The 16,953-nt window shown below is 32.7% G+C and overlaps 1 protein-coding gene across 4 annotated transcripts in view; it reads left to right on the plus strand.

The window, feature by feature from the left end:
• The window catches only part of LOC148312938 (uncharacterized), a 51,121-nt gene that overhangs the window by 23,756 nt on the left and 10,412 nt on the right, over positions 1 to 16,953 (plus strand). For 2 of the 4 annotated variants that reach the window (XM_088270666.1, XM_088270683.1), the window contains 29 exons: positions 731 to 865; positions 2,505 to 2,681; positions 4,036 to 4,170; positions 4,276 to 4,452; positions 4,553 to 4,687; positions 4,771 to 4,947; positions 5,402 to 5,536; positions 5,636 to 5,812; positions 5,924 to 6,058; positions 6,141 to 6,317; positions 7,113 to 7,247; positions 7,344 to 7,520; positions 7,605 to 7,739; positions 7,823 to 7,999; positions 8,501 to 8,635; positions 8,733 to 8,909; positions 8,993 to 9,127; positions 9,211 to 9,387; positions 10,103 to 10,237; positions 10,334 to 10,510; positions 10,599 to 10,733; positions 10,813 to 10,989; positions 11,733 to 11,867; positions 11,964 to 12,140; positions 12,224 to 12,358; positions 12,442 to 12,618; positions 14,274 to 14,408; positions 15,946 to 16,122; positions 16,450 to 16,584. In XM_088270666.1, coding sequence (XP_088126792.1) covers positions 731 to 865; positions 2,505 to 2,681; positions 4,036 to 4,170; positions 4,276 to 4,452; positions 4,553 to 4,687; positions 4,771 to 4,947; positions 5,402 to 5,536; positions 5,636 to 5,812; positions 5,924 to 6,058; positions 6,141 to 6,317; positions 7,113 to 7,247; positions 7,344 to 7,520; positions 7,605 to 7,739; positions 7,823 to 7,999; positions 8,501 to 8,635; positions 8,733 to 8,909; positions 8,993 to 9,127; positions 9,211 to 9,387; positions 10,103 to 10,237; positions 10,334 to 10,510; positions 10,599 to 10,733; positions 10,813 to 10,989; positions 11,733 to 11,867; positions 11,964 to 12,140; positions 12,224 to 12,358; positions 12,442 to 12,618; positions 14,274 to 14,408; positions 15,946 to 16,122; positions 16,450 to 16,584 — 4,503 coding nt within the window. The remainder of the gene's footprint in view (positions 1 to 730; positions 866 to 2,504; positions 2,682 to 4,035; positions 4,171 to 4,275; positions 4,453 to 4,552; positions 4,688 to 4,770; positions 4,948 to 5,401; positions 5,537 to 5,635; positions 5,813 to 5,923; positions 6,059 to 6,140; positions 6,318 to 7,112; positions 7,248 to 7,343; positions 7,521 to 7,604; positions 7,740 to 7,822; positions 8,000 to 8,500; positions 8,636 to 8,732; positions 8,910 to 8,992; positions 9,128 to 9,210; positions 9,388 to 10,102; positions 10,238 to 10,333; positions 10,511 to 10,598; positions 10,734 to 10,812; positions 10,990 to 11,732; positions 11,868 to 11,963; positions 12,141 to 12,223; positions 12,359 to 12,441; positions 12,619 to 14,273; positions 14,409 to 15,945; positions 16,123 to 16,449; positions 16,585 to 16,953) is intronic. The other 2 variants (XM_088270675.1, XM_088270689.1) reach the window with 2 other exon arrangements.

Genomic DNA, 16,953 nt, shown 5'->3' on the forward strand with positions numbered 1-16,953 from the left:
ACTCCATTTTTATTTATGTATTAATTTTTAAATCAAACACAGATTTTTTGAGTCTTCTGAGTTGTATTTTATTTTTAAAAAAACACGTTAAAATATTTATTGTGACAGTTGTTTCGCCTAGTTATGGCATTTTCAAACGAATGTAAAGATTAAATGGACTGACGGTTCTTATGTAGCTATTCAATTCTAGCTACATAAGGAATAGTATTAACATGTGCAGTAATAATTTATGGGATACAACATTAGTTAATGGGGGATGTGGGTACGTATACATATATGTCCGCCTCCGTAGTATAATGGTCAGCATGCTCGGCTACCGTTCTGGAGGTCCCAGGTTCGATTCCTAGGGGGGGTTTAAATAAATATAAGTGATTTTTTCACTCAAATATTATTCAATATTACCCTGGACTGGTACCTGAAGCGGATGGCTGATCACCTTTCCTTCATATGTTAATGATTAAGAAAAAACACTGCGTTTATATGATACAGTGCCCTATGCACCACTGGGGTGCGGATAAGGGTTAATCATTATTATTAATTAATTACACATATATTTATTTACAATTGTCACAATATTAATTTTGATCTGTTTTATTTTTAATAAAATACAGCTTAGTATACTTAAAAAATCTCGTTTATAATATGTTCAGGTTTTTTATGTGCCTATACCATCTCAATTGCCTTTCTTTATCCTGACTTTTAATATCTGTACCACCATTTTTTTATACAGATGAAACTCCGAAAACAGTACTGAAATTTGAGAAACCTTTCTATGAGGCCGAGTACTTGGAGGATCATTCACTAACTACTCCAGCTATTAAACTGACTGAAGATATTAGCTCTGTTAATTTCAAACTAACAGGAAGTAAGTAAGCATTAGAATAAATAACGTTCATAATATTATTTAAATATAAAAATAAAACTCTTGTATTAGACCACTTTCGAGTTTATTCATGTTAACACGACTAATAGATTTATATTATCCACTGACACTTCGTGATGGAATTGCATTTTTAATTTATTATTTGATTAAAACCAATATTTTTAGCTTTTCCACTTTTTTATTTGACCAGCAACCGGGTTTCGTCGTTACCGACATCATCAGACTGGTGATGTCGGTAACGACGAAACCCGGTCGCTGGTCAAATAAAAAAGTGGAAAAGCTAAAAATATTGGTTTTAATCAAATAATAAATTAACACGACTAGTTTAGAGAACAAAAGACGTTCTCGAAACTAGTCGTATTTATATATATAAATAAAGCCCCTATCCGCACCCCAATGGTGCATAGGGCACTGTGTTATCTTGATCGTTTTAACACATGAAGGAAAGGTGATCAGCCCTCCGCTTCAGGTACCAGTCCATGATAATATTGAATAAATATTACAGTGAAAAAATCACTTATATTTATTTTACCCCCCTTGGGATTCGAACCCGGGACCTCCAGAACGGTAGCCGAGCGTGCCGACCATTACACTACGGAGGCGTATTTATATATAAAAACACAAAACTGTTTTTTTTATCATCATTTTATCAGATTACAAAGTAAATGCTAAATTAATCTACAATAAATAAAAATGTGAATTCGTTTGTTCAGAATCATAAATTGCTTTGAAATTTTGCCACAACGCCACAACATTCCAATACGGGTATATTTTTGTTTTTCTATATTAATGTCCGCCTCCGTGGTGTAATGGTTAGCGTGTTTAGCTACCGTGCCGGAGGCCCGGGTTCAATTCCCAGGAGGGGGGGCAAAGATAAACATTAGTGATTTCACACTCTAATATATATTTAATTTTACCCTGGACTGGTACCTGAAGCGGAGGACTGATCACCTTTCCTTATTATGCTAACGATGAAGATAACATTGCGTTTACATGATGCAGTGCCCTATGCACCATTGGGGTGCGGATAAGGGTTTTAATGAATGATGAAAATGTAAAAGATGAAAGTATTTTTTTTACGGTGATGGTAGAGACATCTGTTGCAACTGTTGCCGAGTTGAAGAGACGAGCGGACGATAGAGGAACATGGAGAGTGATCATGGAAGAAGCAAACTAATCATATCACAGATTTTACCCACGAAAACCATTTTTAATATCACATATCGCTCACTCCTTTCAAGAGCGTCATAAATAAAAAAACTTGATTTTTCAGGATAACGTTTTTAAAGTTTAAAAATATAATGGAATGTATTAAAAATAAATATCTAGCCGCTTATTGAAGTTTTTATTGTGTAATAGATATTTTTAGGTAAAACCTGAATGTTTATTCTTCATTTGAAAAATATTTATTGAGTTTTTAAAAAAATAATCAAACGATACCCTTTCTTCAAAATGCAAAAAACACACTTTCTGCCCTGTAGCGGGTAAATATTAAGTTAAAAATATGCCTCGTTTGCTGGGAAAAAGTACATTTTCTGGTCATTTGGAAAACATGCACAACGAAAAATTGTCGATTTTTGATATATGAAGATTTTAACAGGTGATCAATGTCTGTTTTCAGATACAAAGGAATACTTTCAGATATCGAATGTTGGTAGCAGTGTTACATTGACGGTTAAGGAACATTTGCCAGAAGATTTTTTGAATTCCAATTACGTCATCGCTCTAGTGATAGAAGCTGAACTCACAGACGCCATAAGTGGTCAAGCAGTTATCAACATAAAACTTCCTTTGAAAGGTAACATATTACAACATTTTGAGTGTGTCAAAATACTACTACTACTACTACTACTACTACTACCACCATCACGAGGATGAAACGCCACACTCTTCTGTCCTGACATACACTCCTCGTCTCCTTCACATCCATACATCTAGTCATACACCTCCGATTACGCAGACTTTTGACACCGCCAGATTTTAGGTTCTGATTTATCTGATCGTGCCGAGTCTTTTTTCGGTCGTCCTCGTTCGGTTTTCCCTCTCACATTCCAAATACTTGTTCACAAATCTGGATTATCTCCAATTATAGGGGTTATTTTTCATATCATGACGTTTTTATTATATTTTTTTTACATCTCAAAAAACATGAAGAAGAATATGGAAGTCTAGGCATTTACGGGGCTTACAACTATCATAGGCTGGTTTAAGTTATATATGTGATTACATATGTTATAGTCACGTATGTGATTAAAATCTAGGATTCGGAACTCACATACAAATAAAAGAGTTTCTGCTAAATTAAAAAAAGTTTCTTCATCTCACTAATAGATGTCTCTAGTGAAAATTCTAGTGATTCTTGTACAATGTTTCAAAATTGGATCATATACATAGAACTTCCAAAAAATTTAGTAGTGTTGTTGTCAATCATGGGTAGAATTTGTGAATGTTACACGTGTGTATCAGTAGTCACTTAAACCAGCCGGTAACATTTTAGTGTGTCCAAATACGTGTTCATGTTTTCAGGCGTCTCTTAATATGTAAAATAATCCAGTTCATATCTAAATAACAGGATCTCTACTAAAAATAAAAGCTTTCTCAACCTTTCAACAGATATCTCACGCGTAGACCGAGCGTCACAAGATGTGTGTCCCAAGATTGTGTGTACTTATAGTCCAAAAAATTTGATCAATGTCAATCATGGCATCTCAACATAGATGAAGAAGAATATGGAAGTCTGAGCATTTAAGGGGGTTACGACCGTCATAGGCTGGTTTAAGTAATCACTTTACACACGTGTGACATTCCACCAATTCTACCTATGATTCACAGCCACACTACTCAAATTTTTGGAACACCTATATTTATTGTTCCAATTCGAATCATATTGCTTGAATTATATAGAATTTCTCAAGAAACATTTATGGTGAGATTAAACAAACTTTTTACTAAGCAGAAGTCCGAATCCTGGATTATATTCATATTTTATAAATTTGCGGAACGCTAGAAAATATCATTTTCATTTTTTTATTTAAATAACATAAAAGTATTGAATAAGTAAATAATTATTTTTAAATGTACATATAATATGTATATATCAATTGAAATATATTTCAACATACGGGAATAAAATAATTTTCTGTTTTTTCCAGGCGATCCCGCAAAGAAAGTTCTACAGTTTGAGAAACCGTACTATGAGGCATCCTACTTGGAAGACCACTCACTCAACATACCAACTATCAAGCTCACTGAAGACACCACCTCCGCTAAATTTACTCTATCGGGTGGTAGGTCATAGCAACCGTAATCTTTATTTTCAACCTCTCATTTTTCTCTTGAATACCTTAAAAAACGGAGAATATAGTTATCAACGCGCCTTTTTACAATTTCAGCTACAAGCGAATTTTTCACATTGGCAAATACAGGAAGTACAGTCACTATTACAGTAAAAACACCTCTCACTGCGGATATTCTGAGTTCCAGTTCCAGCATCCTCCTAGTACTAGATGCAGCCGAGACGGGTGCTGTTGATGGTCAAACTATCATTAGCATCAAGTTACCACTTACAGGTAAGGAAAGAAACTAATTTCAAAAGTAAAAATTAAATAAACAAGCTTTGAACGTCATATTTCATATTTCATATTTTATTTTATTGTTTTTCTCGCACAGGAACTGATATTCCAAAACTGGTGAAATTCGAGGAGGCATATTACGAAGCCAAGTATTTAGAAGACCACACATTGCAAGTACCAAACATCAAACTTACTGAAAATTTCGTGTCAGTTGACTTTGTTCTATCGGGAGGTAAAGACAATACTTTTCTTTGAAAATTATATGTGTGGAAAACTTTTTAATTCAAATTGACACAATTATTGTTTTGTTCGTAGAATTCAAAGACTCCTTCACCCTTGCACCGACCGGTAGTACTGTGACTATAACAGTGAAGGACCACTTACCAGAAGACGTCCTCAATACCAAGTCCTACATCTCGTTGGTGCTAGAAGCACAGGTGACAGGTGTTGTGAGTGGTCAAACCATCATCAACATCGGTTTGCCCCTTCAAGGTACATCATGGACTCTTTGTACCACATTCTTATATCGTCCATATTATATTTGATTGCCTGATTTATGGAGTGGTGTTGCATGTATAGTGCTAGTATCATCAAACATCGTGTTTTGATCCACAAACATATTTAATTGTCTACTTCCGTTTTAGTTTCCTCACTTCTTATAAAAATAAATACAACGTTTTTTTTTTTTTTTTTTTTTAAATGACGTTTTTGCTTTATGTTCTTTTTTTATACGCACGTATATTAGCTGTGCTCATTTATGTTACTCAAAAATGTATGTCATTAATCACATGCTTACGATAAAAATGATTTATATTCGTGTGTGTTAATCGCATTGCAATTTAATGTATTTGTTTCTAATTTTAAGTAAAGTATCGTTTAAAAAAATGTTGTTAAGAATTTTGATTAGGGGTGTATTTACATAAAAACTTTCCGCGTAAACTTTTAGATGATCCCTCGAAGAAAGTTCTACAGTTTGAGAAACCGTATTATGAGGCGTCCTACTTGGAAAACCACTCACTCAACATACCAACTATCAAGCTCACTGAAGACACCACCTCCGCCAAATTTACTCTATCGGGTGGTAGGTCATATCATTCTAAGGATATTCATAAAATTATTTTTCTCTCAATAAGTCCATAGTGTAGAGATGGTTATTCATATGCTTCCTTTATAATTTCAGCTACAAGTGAATTTTTCACATTAGCAAATACAGGAAGTACAGTCACCATTACAGTAAAAACACCTCTCACGGCGGAAATTCTGAGTTCCAGTTCCAGCATCCTCCTAGTACTAGATGCAGCCGAGACGGGTGCTGTTGATGGTCAAACTATCATTAGCATCAAGTTACCACTTACAGGTAAGGAACGAAACCAATTTCAACATCAAAATTTACGTAAACAAGCTATAAATATACTCAATAAACAAGCTATAAATACTCAGCATTATTTTGTTTATTTTTTTGGCACAGGAACTGATATTCCTAAGCTGTTGAAATTCGAAGAAGCATATTACGAAGCCAAGTATTTAAAAGACCACACATTGCAAGTACCAAACATCAAACTTACTGAAAACTTTGTGTCAGTTGACTTCGTACTATCAGGAGGTAAAAACAATACTTTTCTTTGAAGATTATATTTGTACAAATTTGGTATTTTTAACTATCTAAATTATTGTTTTGTTCATAGAATTCAAAGACTCTTTCTCCCTTACACCGACCGGTAGTACTGTGGCTATAACAGTGAAGGACCACTTACCAGAAGACGTCCTTAATACCAAGTCCTACATCTCGTTGGTGCTAGAAGCACAGGTGACAGGTGTTGTGAGTGGTCAAACCATCGTCAACATCGGTTTACCCCTCAAAGGTATAGTACGGGGAATCAATGTCCCTATGGATGAATACCCTGGGAATCATATAGAATATCTTTAATCACTATAAATAATCGTATTTCTGTTATATTTTCACATTTTAAAATCAGCTACATTTTGTATTTTTCCCCGCTATAATAGAAACACATTGAGTTAAAAAGCAAATAACGAACATTTCATTATATTTTTTTGACATCTCATCAAGGATGAGATGTCAAAAAAAAATAATATAAAAATAACTCCTGTAATTGGAGATAATCCAGATTTTGTGAACAAGTATATTGGACACACTCAAAATGTTGTGAAAATTTCATTAATGTCCCAAGAGATACGAAGCACCCTTTCATAAGGAAGAGTTAGGAAGTTTAACCGTTTTCGGGACTCACGAACTATCATTATGTATCGTTCATCATTCTGCATAGCATCGAATGTATGTATGTAAGTACTTGGTTTTTGGTGATCTTGTATACAGAGTGCATTTCAACAATTGTTTCGTTTTGATCCCCAATGATATTAAACTGTCTAATTTCGTCTAATTTACCTGACTTATTTTAAAATTTGTTCATGTTCATTCTTTATGCGTTTTCAACTTTACTATATTTCCTTTTCATTCTTTTTGTAATGTTCGTTTATGTTACTCACTAATTTATGTATATTACACTATACATATTTCGATACAAAGCATTTGTTTTTATTTTGGCTTTGCAATTTCAAGATTTATTTCTAATTTATAATTAAATTACTATATTAGAATGATACTTAATTTTTTGAAAATTTTCGGTTACTTTTAGATGATCCCTCAAAGAAAGTTCTACAGTTTGAGAAACCGTACTATGAGGCGTCCTACTTGGAAAACCACTCACTTAACATACCAACAATCAAGCTCACTGAAGACACCAACTCCGCTAAATTTACTCTATCGGGCGGTAGGTCATATCATTCTAAGGATACTCATAAAATTATGTTTCTCTCAATTAGTCCCTGAAAACCTGGTTATTCATATGCTTTCTTTACAATTTCAGCTACAAGCGAATATTTCACATTAGCAAATACAGGAAGTACAGTCACCATTACAGTAAAAACACCTCTCACTGCGGAAATTCTGAGTTCCAGTTCCAGCATCCTCCTAGTACTAGATGCAGCCGAGACGGGTGCTGTTGATGGTCAAACTATCATTAGCATCAAGTTACCACTTACAGGTTTGGAACGAAACCAATTTCAATATCAAAAATAATATAAAGAAGTTTTGAAGATTCTACCTTATTTTATTTTTTTGGTCACAGGAACCGATATTCCAAAACTGTTGAAATTCGAGGAGGCATATTACGAAGCCAAGTATTTAAAAGACCACACATTGCAAGTACCAAACATCAAACTTACTGAAAATTTCGTGTCAGTTGACTTTGTTCTATCGGGAGGTAAAGACAATACTTTTCTTTGAAAATTATATGTGTGGAAAACTTTTTAATTCAAATTGACACAATTATTGTTTTGTTCGTAGAATTCAAAGACTCCTTCACTCTTACACCGACCGGTAGTACTGTGACTATAACAGTGAAGGACCACTTACCAGAAGACGTCCTCAATACCAAGTCCTACATCTCGCTGGTGCTAGAAGCACAGGTGACAGGTGTTGTGAGTGGTCAAACCATCATCACCATCGGTTTACCTCTCAAAGGTATGGTATGGGGGTTTTAAATACCTTCAGATACCGTTCTCGTATGTGTCTTGTTGAATTAATATGTTGTACATTTTTGTAACAATTTTTATCAATTTAATATCGTTTTTTTTAACTTAATTTAAAAGGTAAATTCTTAATTTTTAAAATATTTTGTTGTATGTGGTATTGAGTTATTTTTTAAATCCTAAAATAATGTTTGTGTACATATTTTATTAACAAGGAATATTGTTTTTCATTTTGCACGTTTCATTTTTCAGTTTCATCATATTTTCTCTCATTGGTTTGTCTGTATTCTTAATAACATACATATTTTACATATGCCACTTACAAAATACCTGCAATACAAATTTTGTTGGGGCACTTTTCGCTTTGCATTTTTTATCATGATTAAATTTTTACCCGAACGTCGTCAAAAAACAAAAAAGAATTTTTTTAAAAAATAAAGTGTAGAAATATTTTTTTAAAATTGAACTTATAACCTTTCTTGTAAACTTTTAGATGATCCTTCAAAGAAAGTTTTACAGTTTGAGAAACCGTTCTATGAGGCGTCGTACTTGGAAAACCACTCACTCAACATACCAACTATTAAGCTCACTGAAGACACCACCTCCGCCAAATTTACTCTATCGGGTGGTACGTCATGTCATTCTAAGATACTCATAAAATTATTTTCTCTCAAGTAGTTCAAAGTGTAGAGATGGTTATTCATATGCTTCCTTTATAATTTCAGCTACAAGTGAATTTTTCACATTGGCAAATACAGGAAGTACAGTCACTATTACAGTAAAAACACCTCTCACTGCGGAAATTCTGAGTTCCAGTTCCAGCATCCTCCTAGTACTAGATGCAGCCGAGACGGGTGCTGTTGATGGTCAAACTATCATTAGCATCAAGTTACCACTTACAGGTAAGGAACGAAACCAATTTCAACTTCAAAAATTATATCAAAAGCTTTAAACTTTCTGTTTTATTTACATTTTTTTGGCACAGGAACTGACATTCCAAAACTGTTGAAATTCGAGGAAGCATATTACGAAGCCAAGTATTTAAAAGACCACACATTGCAAGTACCAAACATCAAACTTACTGAAAATTTCGTGTCAGTTGACTTCGTTCTATTGGGAGGTAAAAACAATACTTTTCTTTAAAGATCATATCGGTACAAAATTGATATTTCAATTTTTTTTAAATTATTGTTTTGTTCGTAGAATTCAAAGACTCCTTCACCCTTACACCGACCGGTAGTACTGTGACTATAACAGTGAAGGACCACTTACCAGAAGACGTCCTTAATACCAAGTCCTACATCTCGTTGGTGCTAGAAGCACAGGTGACAGGTGTTGTGAGTGGCCAAACTATCATCAACATCGGTTTACCCCTCAAAGGTATGGTATGGGCGCTCAATGGACCTATGTTTGGATACTCTTGAGATCAATTAGAATTTGTTTATTTCTTTATACCTAATATAATCGCATTTTTTCTGTATTTTCACATTTTAAAATGAGTTTCGTTTTGTATTTTGCCAACTACTGAAGGATCGTTTTAAGTGAAAAAGCCACTAAATGATATTTGATTGTTGTCCCCACAGAGACAAAAAAAAACACTTTCATACGATGAGGGTATGGAAGTCATGCCATTAATAGGCTCATAAACTATCATTGTGTACCGTTCACCACTCTGTCCATCTTCTAATATATTTGATTGCCTGGTTTTTGGGATGTTGTATATACCATACAGTGCATTTCAACATCCGCTTTATTTTGATCCTCGATGATATTGAATTGTCTACTTCCGTCTAATTTACCTGATTTCTTAAATAAATTGTTCTATAATTTAAAAAAAACCTTATTTGTAATAAATATCGTTTATGCTTGTATTCATGGTCATTTTAGTACGTTTTGCTTTCAAATAGTCCATATTTCATTTTCATTATTTATGTTATGTTCATTTATGTTCCTCATACGTGTTTGTTTATATTACTCACGAAATAAAAATAATGTTTATTTATTGCTTTGCAATTTCAAGACTTTTTTTTAATTTTTGATAAAATTATTATATCGGAATAATAGTTTATTTTATTAATTATTTGTTATATTTTAGATGATTCCTCAAAGAAAGTTCTACAGTTTGAGAAACCGTACTACGAAGCAACCTACTTGGAAAACCACTCACTCAACATACCAACTATCAAGCTCACTGAAGACACCACCTCCGCTAAATTTACTCTATCGGGTGGTATGTAAAATCATTCTAAGGATATTCGATAAATAATTTTGCTCTCAATTATTCTTCAGAATGGACAAGATTCACGTGGTTCTTTTACAATTTCAGCTACAAGTGAATTTTTCACATTAGCAAATACAGGAAGTACAGTCACCATAACAGTAAAAACACCTCTCACTGCGGAAATTTTGAGTTCCAGTTCCAGCATCCTCCTAGTACTAGATGCAGCCGAGACGGGTGCTGTTGATGGTCAAACTATCATTAGCATCAAGTTACCACTTACAGGTATACAACGAAACCAATTTTTATATAAAAAATAATATGTACAAAGAAGTTTTGAAGATTCTACCTTATTTTGTGTTTTTGTGTACAGGAACCGATATTCCAAAACTGTTGAAATTCGAAGAGGCATATTACGAAGCCAAGTATTTAGAAGACCACACATTGCAAGTGCCAAACATCAAACTTACTGAAAATTTCGTGTCAGTTGACTTCGTTTTATCGGGAGGTAAAGGCAATATTTTTTTGATATTACATCTGTACAAAATTGGTATTTTTAATTATCTAAATTATTGTTTTGTTCATAGAATTCAAAGACTCCTTCACCCTTACACCGACCGGTAGTACTGTGACTATAACAGTGAAGGACCACTTACCAGATGACGTCCTCAATACCAAGTCCTACATCTCGTTGGTGCTAGAAGCACAGGTGACAGGTGTTGTGAGTGGTCAAACCATCATCAACATCGGTTTACCCCTCAAAGGTATAGTATGGGGGTCCAATGTAACTACAGGAAGTCGTGTGGAACATAATGAATCAAAGTTTAATGAATTAAAAATATATATTTTAAAATCATGTTTTAATTCAATGGCAGCTTTCATTTTGGCAGCTAACTGCAATAAAGACCTTGTTTAGTTTATAAGCTATAATGATATATTATGGATGCCTGAAAAGAGACGAAATATTATTTACTACGATGGTAATATGGAGGTCGGGTTGATTACGGAGCTAACGATCTGTCATTGTTTAACATTCACCATTCTTACCATTGCTTAATGCATTAAATTGCTTGGATATTTGAATGTTGCATATATACATACATAAAGAGTACTTCAACAACCGTTTTATGTCATATCTCAATGATATTTAATCGTCTTCTGTCTTCTTCAACAACTACAAATACTATTTTTTAGTGTTATAAACCTTTAATAAATAACGTCTTTCCATGTTTTTTAATGTTTGTTTTGTTAAGTTATGTTTTAAAGTTGCTTATACAATACTTTTTTCAATTATTTGTGCTTTTTTCACGATCCTAACTTGCATACAAATATCATCTCTGAATATGAACAGTACCTACATAGCCCACATTTTTGCTGTGTTATAATAAGGTTCTGCTTTTAATTTTAAGTAAATGATTTAATTAATGACAAATTATCAATTTTATTAAGAAGTATTTTTTTAAAGAATAGAATTATTATCATAAAAACTTTTGTCGTTAACTTTTAGATGATCCTTCAAAGAGAGTTCTACAGTTTGAGAAACCGTACTATGAGGCGTCCTACTTGGAAAACCACTCACTCAACATACCAACTATCAAGCTCACTGAAGACACCACCTCCGCTAAATTTACTCTATCGGGTGGTAGGTCATATCATTCTAACGATATTCATAAAATTATGTTTCTCTCAATTAGTCCATGAACGGCTGGTTATTCATATGCTTCCTTTATAATTTCAGCTACAAGTGAATTTTTCACATTAGCAAATACAGGAAGTACAGTCACCATAACAGTAAAAACACCTCTCACTGCGGAAATTCTGAGTTCCAGTTCCAGCATCCTCCTAGTACTAGATGCAGCCGAGACGGGTGCTGTTGATGGTCAAACTATCATTAGCATCAAGTTACCACTTACAGGTAAGGAACGAAACCAATTTCAACTTCAAAAATTATATCAAAAGCTTTAAACTTTCTGTTTTATTTACATTTTTTTGGCACAGGAACTGACATTCCAAAACTGTTGAAATTCGAGGAAGCATATTACGAAGCCAAGTATTTAAAAGACCACACATTGCAAGTACCAAACATCAAACTTACTGAAAATTTCGTGTCAGTTGACTTCGTTCTATTAGGAGGTAAAAACGTTACTTTTCTTTAAAGATTATATCGGTACAAAATTGATATTTAAAATTTTTTTAAATTATTGTTTTGTTCGTAGAATTCAAAGACTCCTTCACCCTTACACCGACCGGTAGTACTGTGGCTATAACAGTGAAGGACCACTTACCAGAAGACGTCCTCAATACCAAGTCCTACATCTCGTTGGTGCTAGAAGCACAGGTGACAGGTGTTGTGAGTGGTCAAACCATCATCAACATCGGTTTACCCCTTCAAGGTACACCACGGATTTTTTACCACATTATTTCGTCCATATTGTTTTTCAGTTTTTTCAGTTTTTAAAACGAATACAATCGTTGATAAGCAGCTTATTTAGGTACGTATTTAATAACGAGTTTTATGTACAATTTACGAACACAGATGTCATGTGAGTATCAATTATTTTAGATTTTTTTAACGCTTTTAACTAACATTTTTTTATTTTTTAACAAAGGCTTTATTACTGTTTTTTGTCTGTTATTTATGTATATATGGATAACTGTTTTTATTTTTGCTTTTTCTCTTTTCAATTATGTTTGTCTTGGGCTTTTATTCAGCTTTCTGGATCATTCCGTTACAGCTTCAATTTCTTTTATTATTTTTAATTTAAGTTTTACTTGGTAAATACCACTATTTTAAAATTTATTGTGTCACGTGTTACAATACATCGTACGTACCATTTTCAAACACCGAAAATTATGAGGAATGCATTGAAACGCGTGTCACAATTGACCTTAAGAAGCAGTGGTTTTTACCAAGTAAAACTTAAATTAAAAATGTAAATATATTACCACGAATTGACTGCCGAATGAATTAATGAATCTATTTTTTTTAAACGTAGTATTTTTAAACTTTCGTCGGCATAAAAGTATAGGCGTAAGGCATTATGTCTGGTTTAAATATTTTTGAGTTACGGTTTTCATATGATTTGATTACATATATTTGCAACATTTTTAGTGTGTCCAAATACTTGTTCACAAATCTGGATTATCTCAAATTTGGAGTTATTTTATATAATGTTTTTGACATCTCAACATAGATGACATCTCAAGAAGATTATGGAAGTTTGGGCATTTACGGGCTTACGACCGTCATAGGCTGGTTTAAGCGATCACTTTACACACGTTTCTTTTTTATTACTGTTTATTTATTTGATATAAAAATATGTACATATATATATATATATATATATATATATATATATATATATATATATATATATATATATTATATATATATATATATATATATATATATATATATATATATACATATATATATATATATATATATATATATATATATATATATATGTATATATATATATATATATATATATATATATATATATATATATATATATATATATATATATATATATATATATATATATAAATATATATATTTATTTATATATATATATATATATATATATATATATATATATATATATATATATATATATATATATATATATATATATTTATATATATATATATAAATATATATATATATATATATATATATATATATATATATATATATATATATATATATATATATATATATATATATATATATATATATATACATCTTTGGTGAGATGAAAGAAGCTTTTACTAAGCAGAAACTCTTTCATTTGTATGTGCCGTCCGAAATCTGGATTATAATCACATACATGAGAACGCTAGAAAATATCCTTTTCAATTGATGATTTTAGCTTATAATTTCAATTTATTTCAAACTCCTAATTGGAGATAATACAGATTTGTGAACAAGTATTCGGACATACTCAAAATATTGTTAATATTCCTTTATTTTCTAAAAAATACTGACCACAATTAAATACTGAACATTTTGAGAATAATTATAATTTGATATTATCGTTTGTAGATGGAGGTCCATTGACTATTCTACAGTTTGAAGAAACATACTATGACGCAAAGTATTTGGAAAACCATAATCTGGAATTGCCAACGATAAAACTAACCGAAGAACACAGTTCTGTTCAATTTGTTTTATCTGGAGGTAAGTTTTAAAAGTATTAAATAATGAAGCCAAGTGTGGAGGTCCTCACCAAAACGTAACAAATCCATTTTAAATGTTTTCAAGTAATCAGGAATTCTAGCTTGTAAAACTATTACGTTTGGGTGCGATTTAATGATTTCATATTGGTTTAACACAGGATTTGTCACGTTTTGTCGCAACTTTAATTAAGATTTCGATAGAATGCAGTGAACAGAACAGATTTGCTTTTAAAGGATTATTTTGTGCAATATTGGAAATGTAACTTTTTGATGAGGACCTCCACAGATGATTTTATCAAGATGTATGAATTATGTACTTCGCATGTCCTGTGGATCGAACACGACTTCCGTGTCCAAACATTTGAATGCATTACATTTTAATCGGAAATATCACAGGGTCGTTTCAATACTTTTTATTACCGTATCAAAATATCTATTTCTCCTTTTCTTCTTGGTGTAGCTCTTGTGACCAATTTTAAAGAGGGATTACCCTTCTGCGTTATCGATTCCCAGCTTTATCTATTTCCATAGTGGTCTACCTTGGGATTGGCCGTGCAGTGCAATGTGGGGGAGTCTGGATGGTTCCATTCTCCTCCCATGCTCACACCATTGTCTTCTTCTTGCTTTCCCACCTAACGACATCTTTGATCTCGCATACTTGTCTTAATCTATATGCTTGATATTATTCATAAATTTATCGACAGATGGCAGTAACATCTGTCATCTTTACGAATGCGCTTGTTGTAATACTGCATATATATTCAACTTTCGTAAATTGATGGAATATGAAGGCAAATGTGTTTGCCTAGAATTTTTCACTCAAGAATCACATGAAATCATGAGTTATTATTAATCAATATTTCCCGTACTGATCATCCAAAAATTACACGTAATCCGAAGGGGGTAACAAAAAAGCCTAGTTCGTATTTGTATGGAAATCATAGTACGGAGCTCGCAGTAAGTACCAACTCGCCGCCAACTGAGTCACAGGCAGTACGTCCGTTCCGACACGCCGTCACTCAGCGACTGAGTGAGAGACCGGAAATCGGATCAAACGAAAACCGACTAGTTTAGTTATCTCGCTCTCTCGTAATACCACATTTATTAGAGTGAAAGAAATAACATGTCATTAGCAGACAATAAAATAACGCGCTGATATGTAAGTACGTAGTTCTCACGGGACCAACTGACTGTGGTTTCTATCAAAATAATATTTTGAAACATCAAACGATTTGATATTATATGAAAAAGAAAGGGAAAATTCTCCTTAATATTATTTTTAAGATTTCAAAAAAACATGGAGTAAGTAAGTCTTATAATATCGAATTAAAATCCATATATGGGGGATTCCAATCTCCCTGTTAGATCCGACTAGGTTGATACAATGAGTAATCTTACTCACATTTAGGAATAAGCTATGAAACATTGAAATACGTTTCCTCAGACGAAGAAATGCATTTCAATGGCGTTTAATCTGCTTTCATCCTTCCTTTGCCAATTCCATGTGTTTATGTTTATGGTGTATTTGTCTCTTTCAGAATATAAAGATAATTTCAAAATCTCGAATTCCGGAAGCACTGCTACAATAGTATTGGACAGCCACTTACCAGCTGACGTTTTGAACGAAAAGTCATTCATTGTCCTCGTCGTGGAGGCAAAGCTTGCAGGAGCCGTCACTGGAAAAGCTACAGTCAATTTTGCGTTGCCAAAAAAAGGTAAGAATATTACCACCATAAACCAAAGTATAATATCATTTGTATATATATATATATATATATATATATATATATATATATATATATATATATATATAATATATATATATATATATATATATATATATATATATATATATATATATATATATATATATATATATATATATATATATATATATATATATATATATATATATATATATAAAAGTTAGTCCCAGGAAACTGCCCTGAGGCACTCCATGTGTTATATTGATTTGTTCACTTATTTTGAACTTTAACAATTTCATAGAAATGCATCAATAATAATAAAATTGTTCCTCTTAGATTTGAGCGTTACTGTCAAATTCAGCGAAAACTTCTATTCTGGTAGCTACGCATATTCCAGCAATTTACTTACATTACCGAAGATATCTCTGGACGAAGGATACAACGATAATATTGATTTTTCATTGGTTGGAGGTACGTCTTATTGATTTATTGTTTTTTTTTCATCATACACATAATTGTAATTACAACAATTGTCAGACCCGTACTCCTCTATAGCTCCGAATGCTGGTTGGTGTACAACACCTGCTCTAGGCAATTAGAAAAAGCTGAAAAGCGAACTCTTAGATGGTCAGCTGAAGTGTCCCTTGGAGACCAAAACAGAGTCCACGCATTCATGGAAGCCTGGGTGTAACAGGCATCAATAGTAAGGTAGAGGAAAGGCAATTGAGAGGGTATGGGCACATAAGACGCAGAGATCCTGATCATATTGTCAACCAAGTAATCTCCGTGGATCTTCTCGAAAGACATCTAGAGGAAGACCAAAGAATTCATGGATGTTAC

Source organism: Brachycentrus maculatus, unplaced genomic scaffold, assembly GCF_059751285.1.
Source record: "Brachycentrus maculatus isolate JH-2025_06_01 unplaced genomic scaffold, ASM5975128v1 h1tg000028l, whole genome shotgun sequence".
Classification (NCBI taxonomy): domain Eukaryota; kingdom Metazoa; phylum Arthropoda; class Insecta; order Trichoptera; family Brachycentridae; genus Brachycentrus; species Brachycentrus maculatus.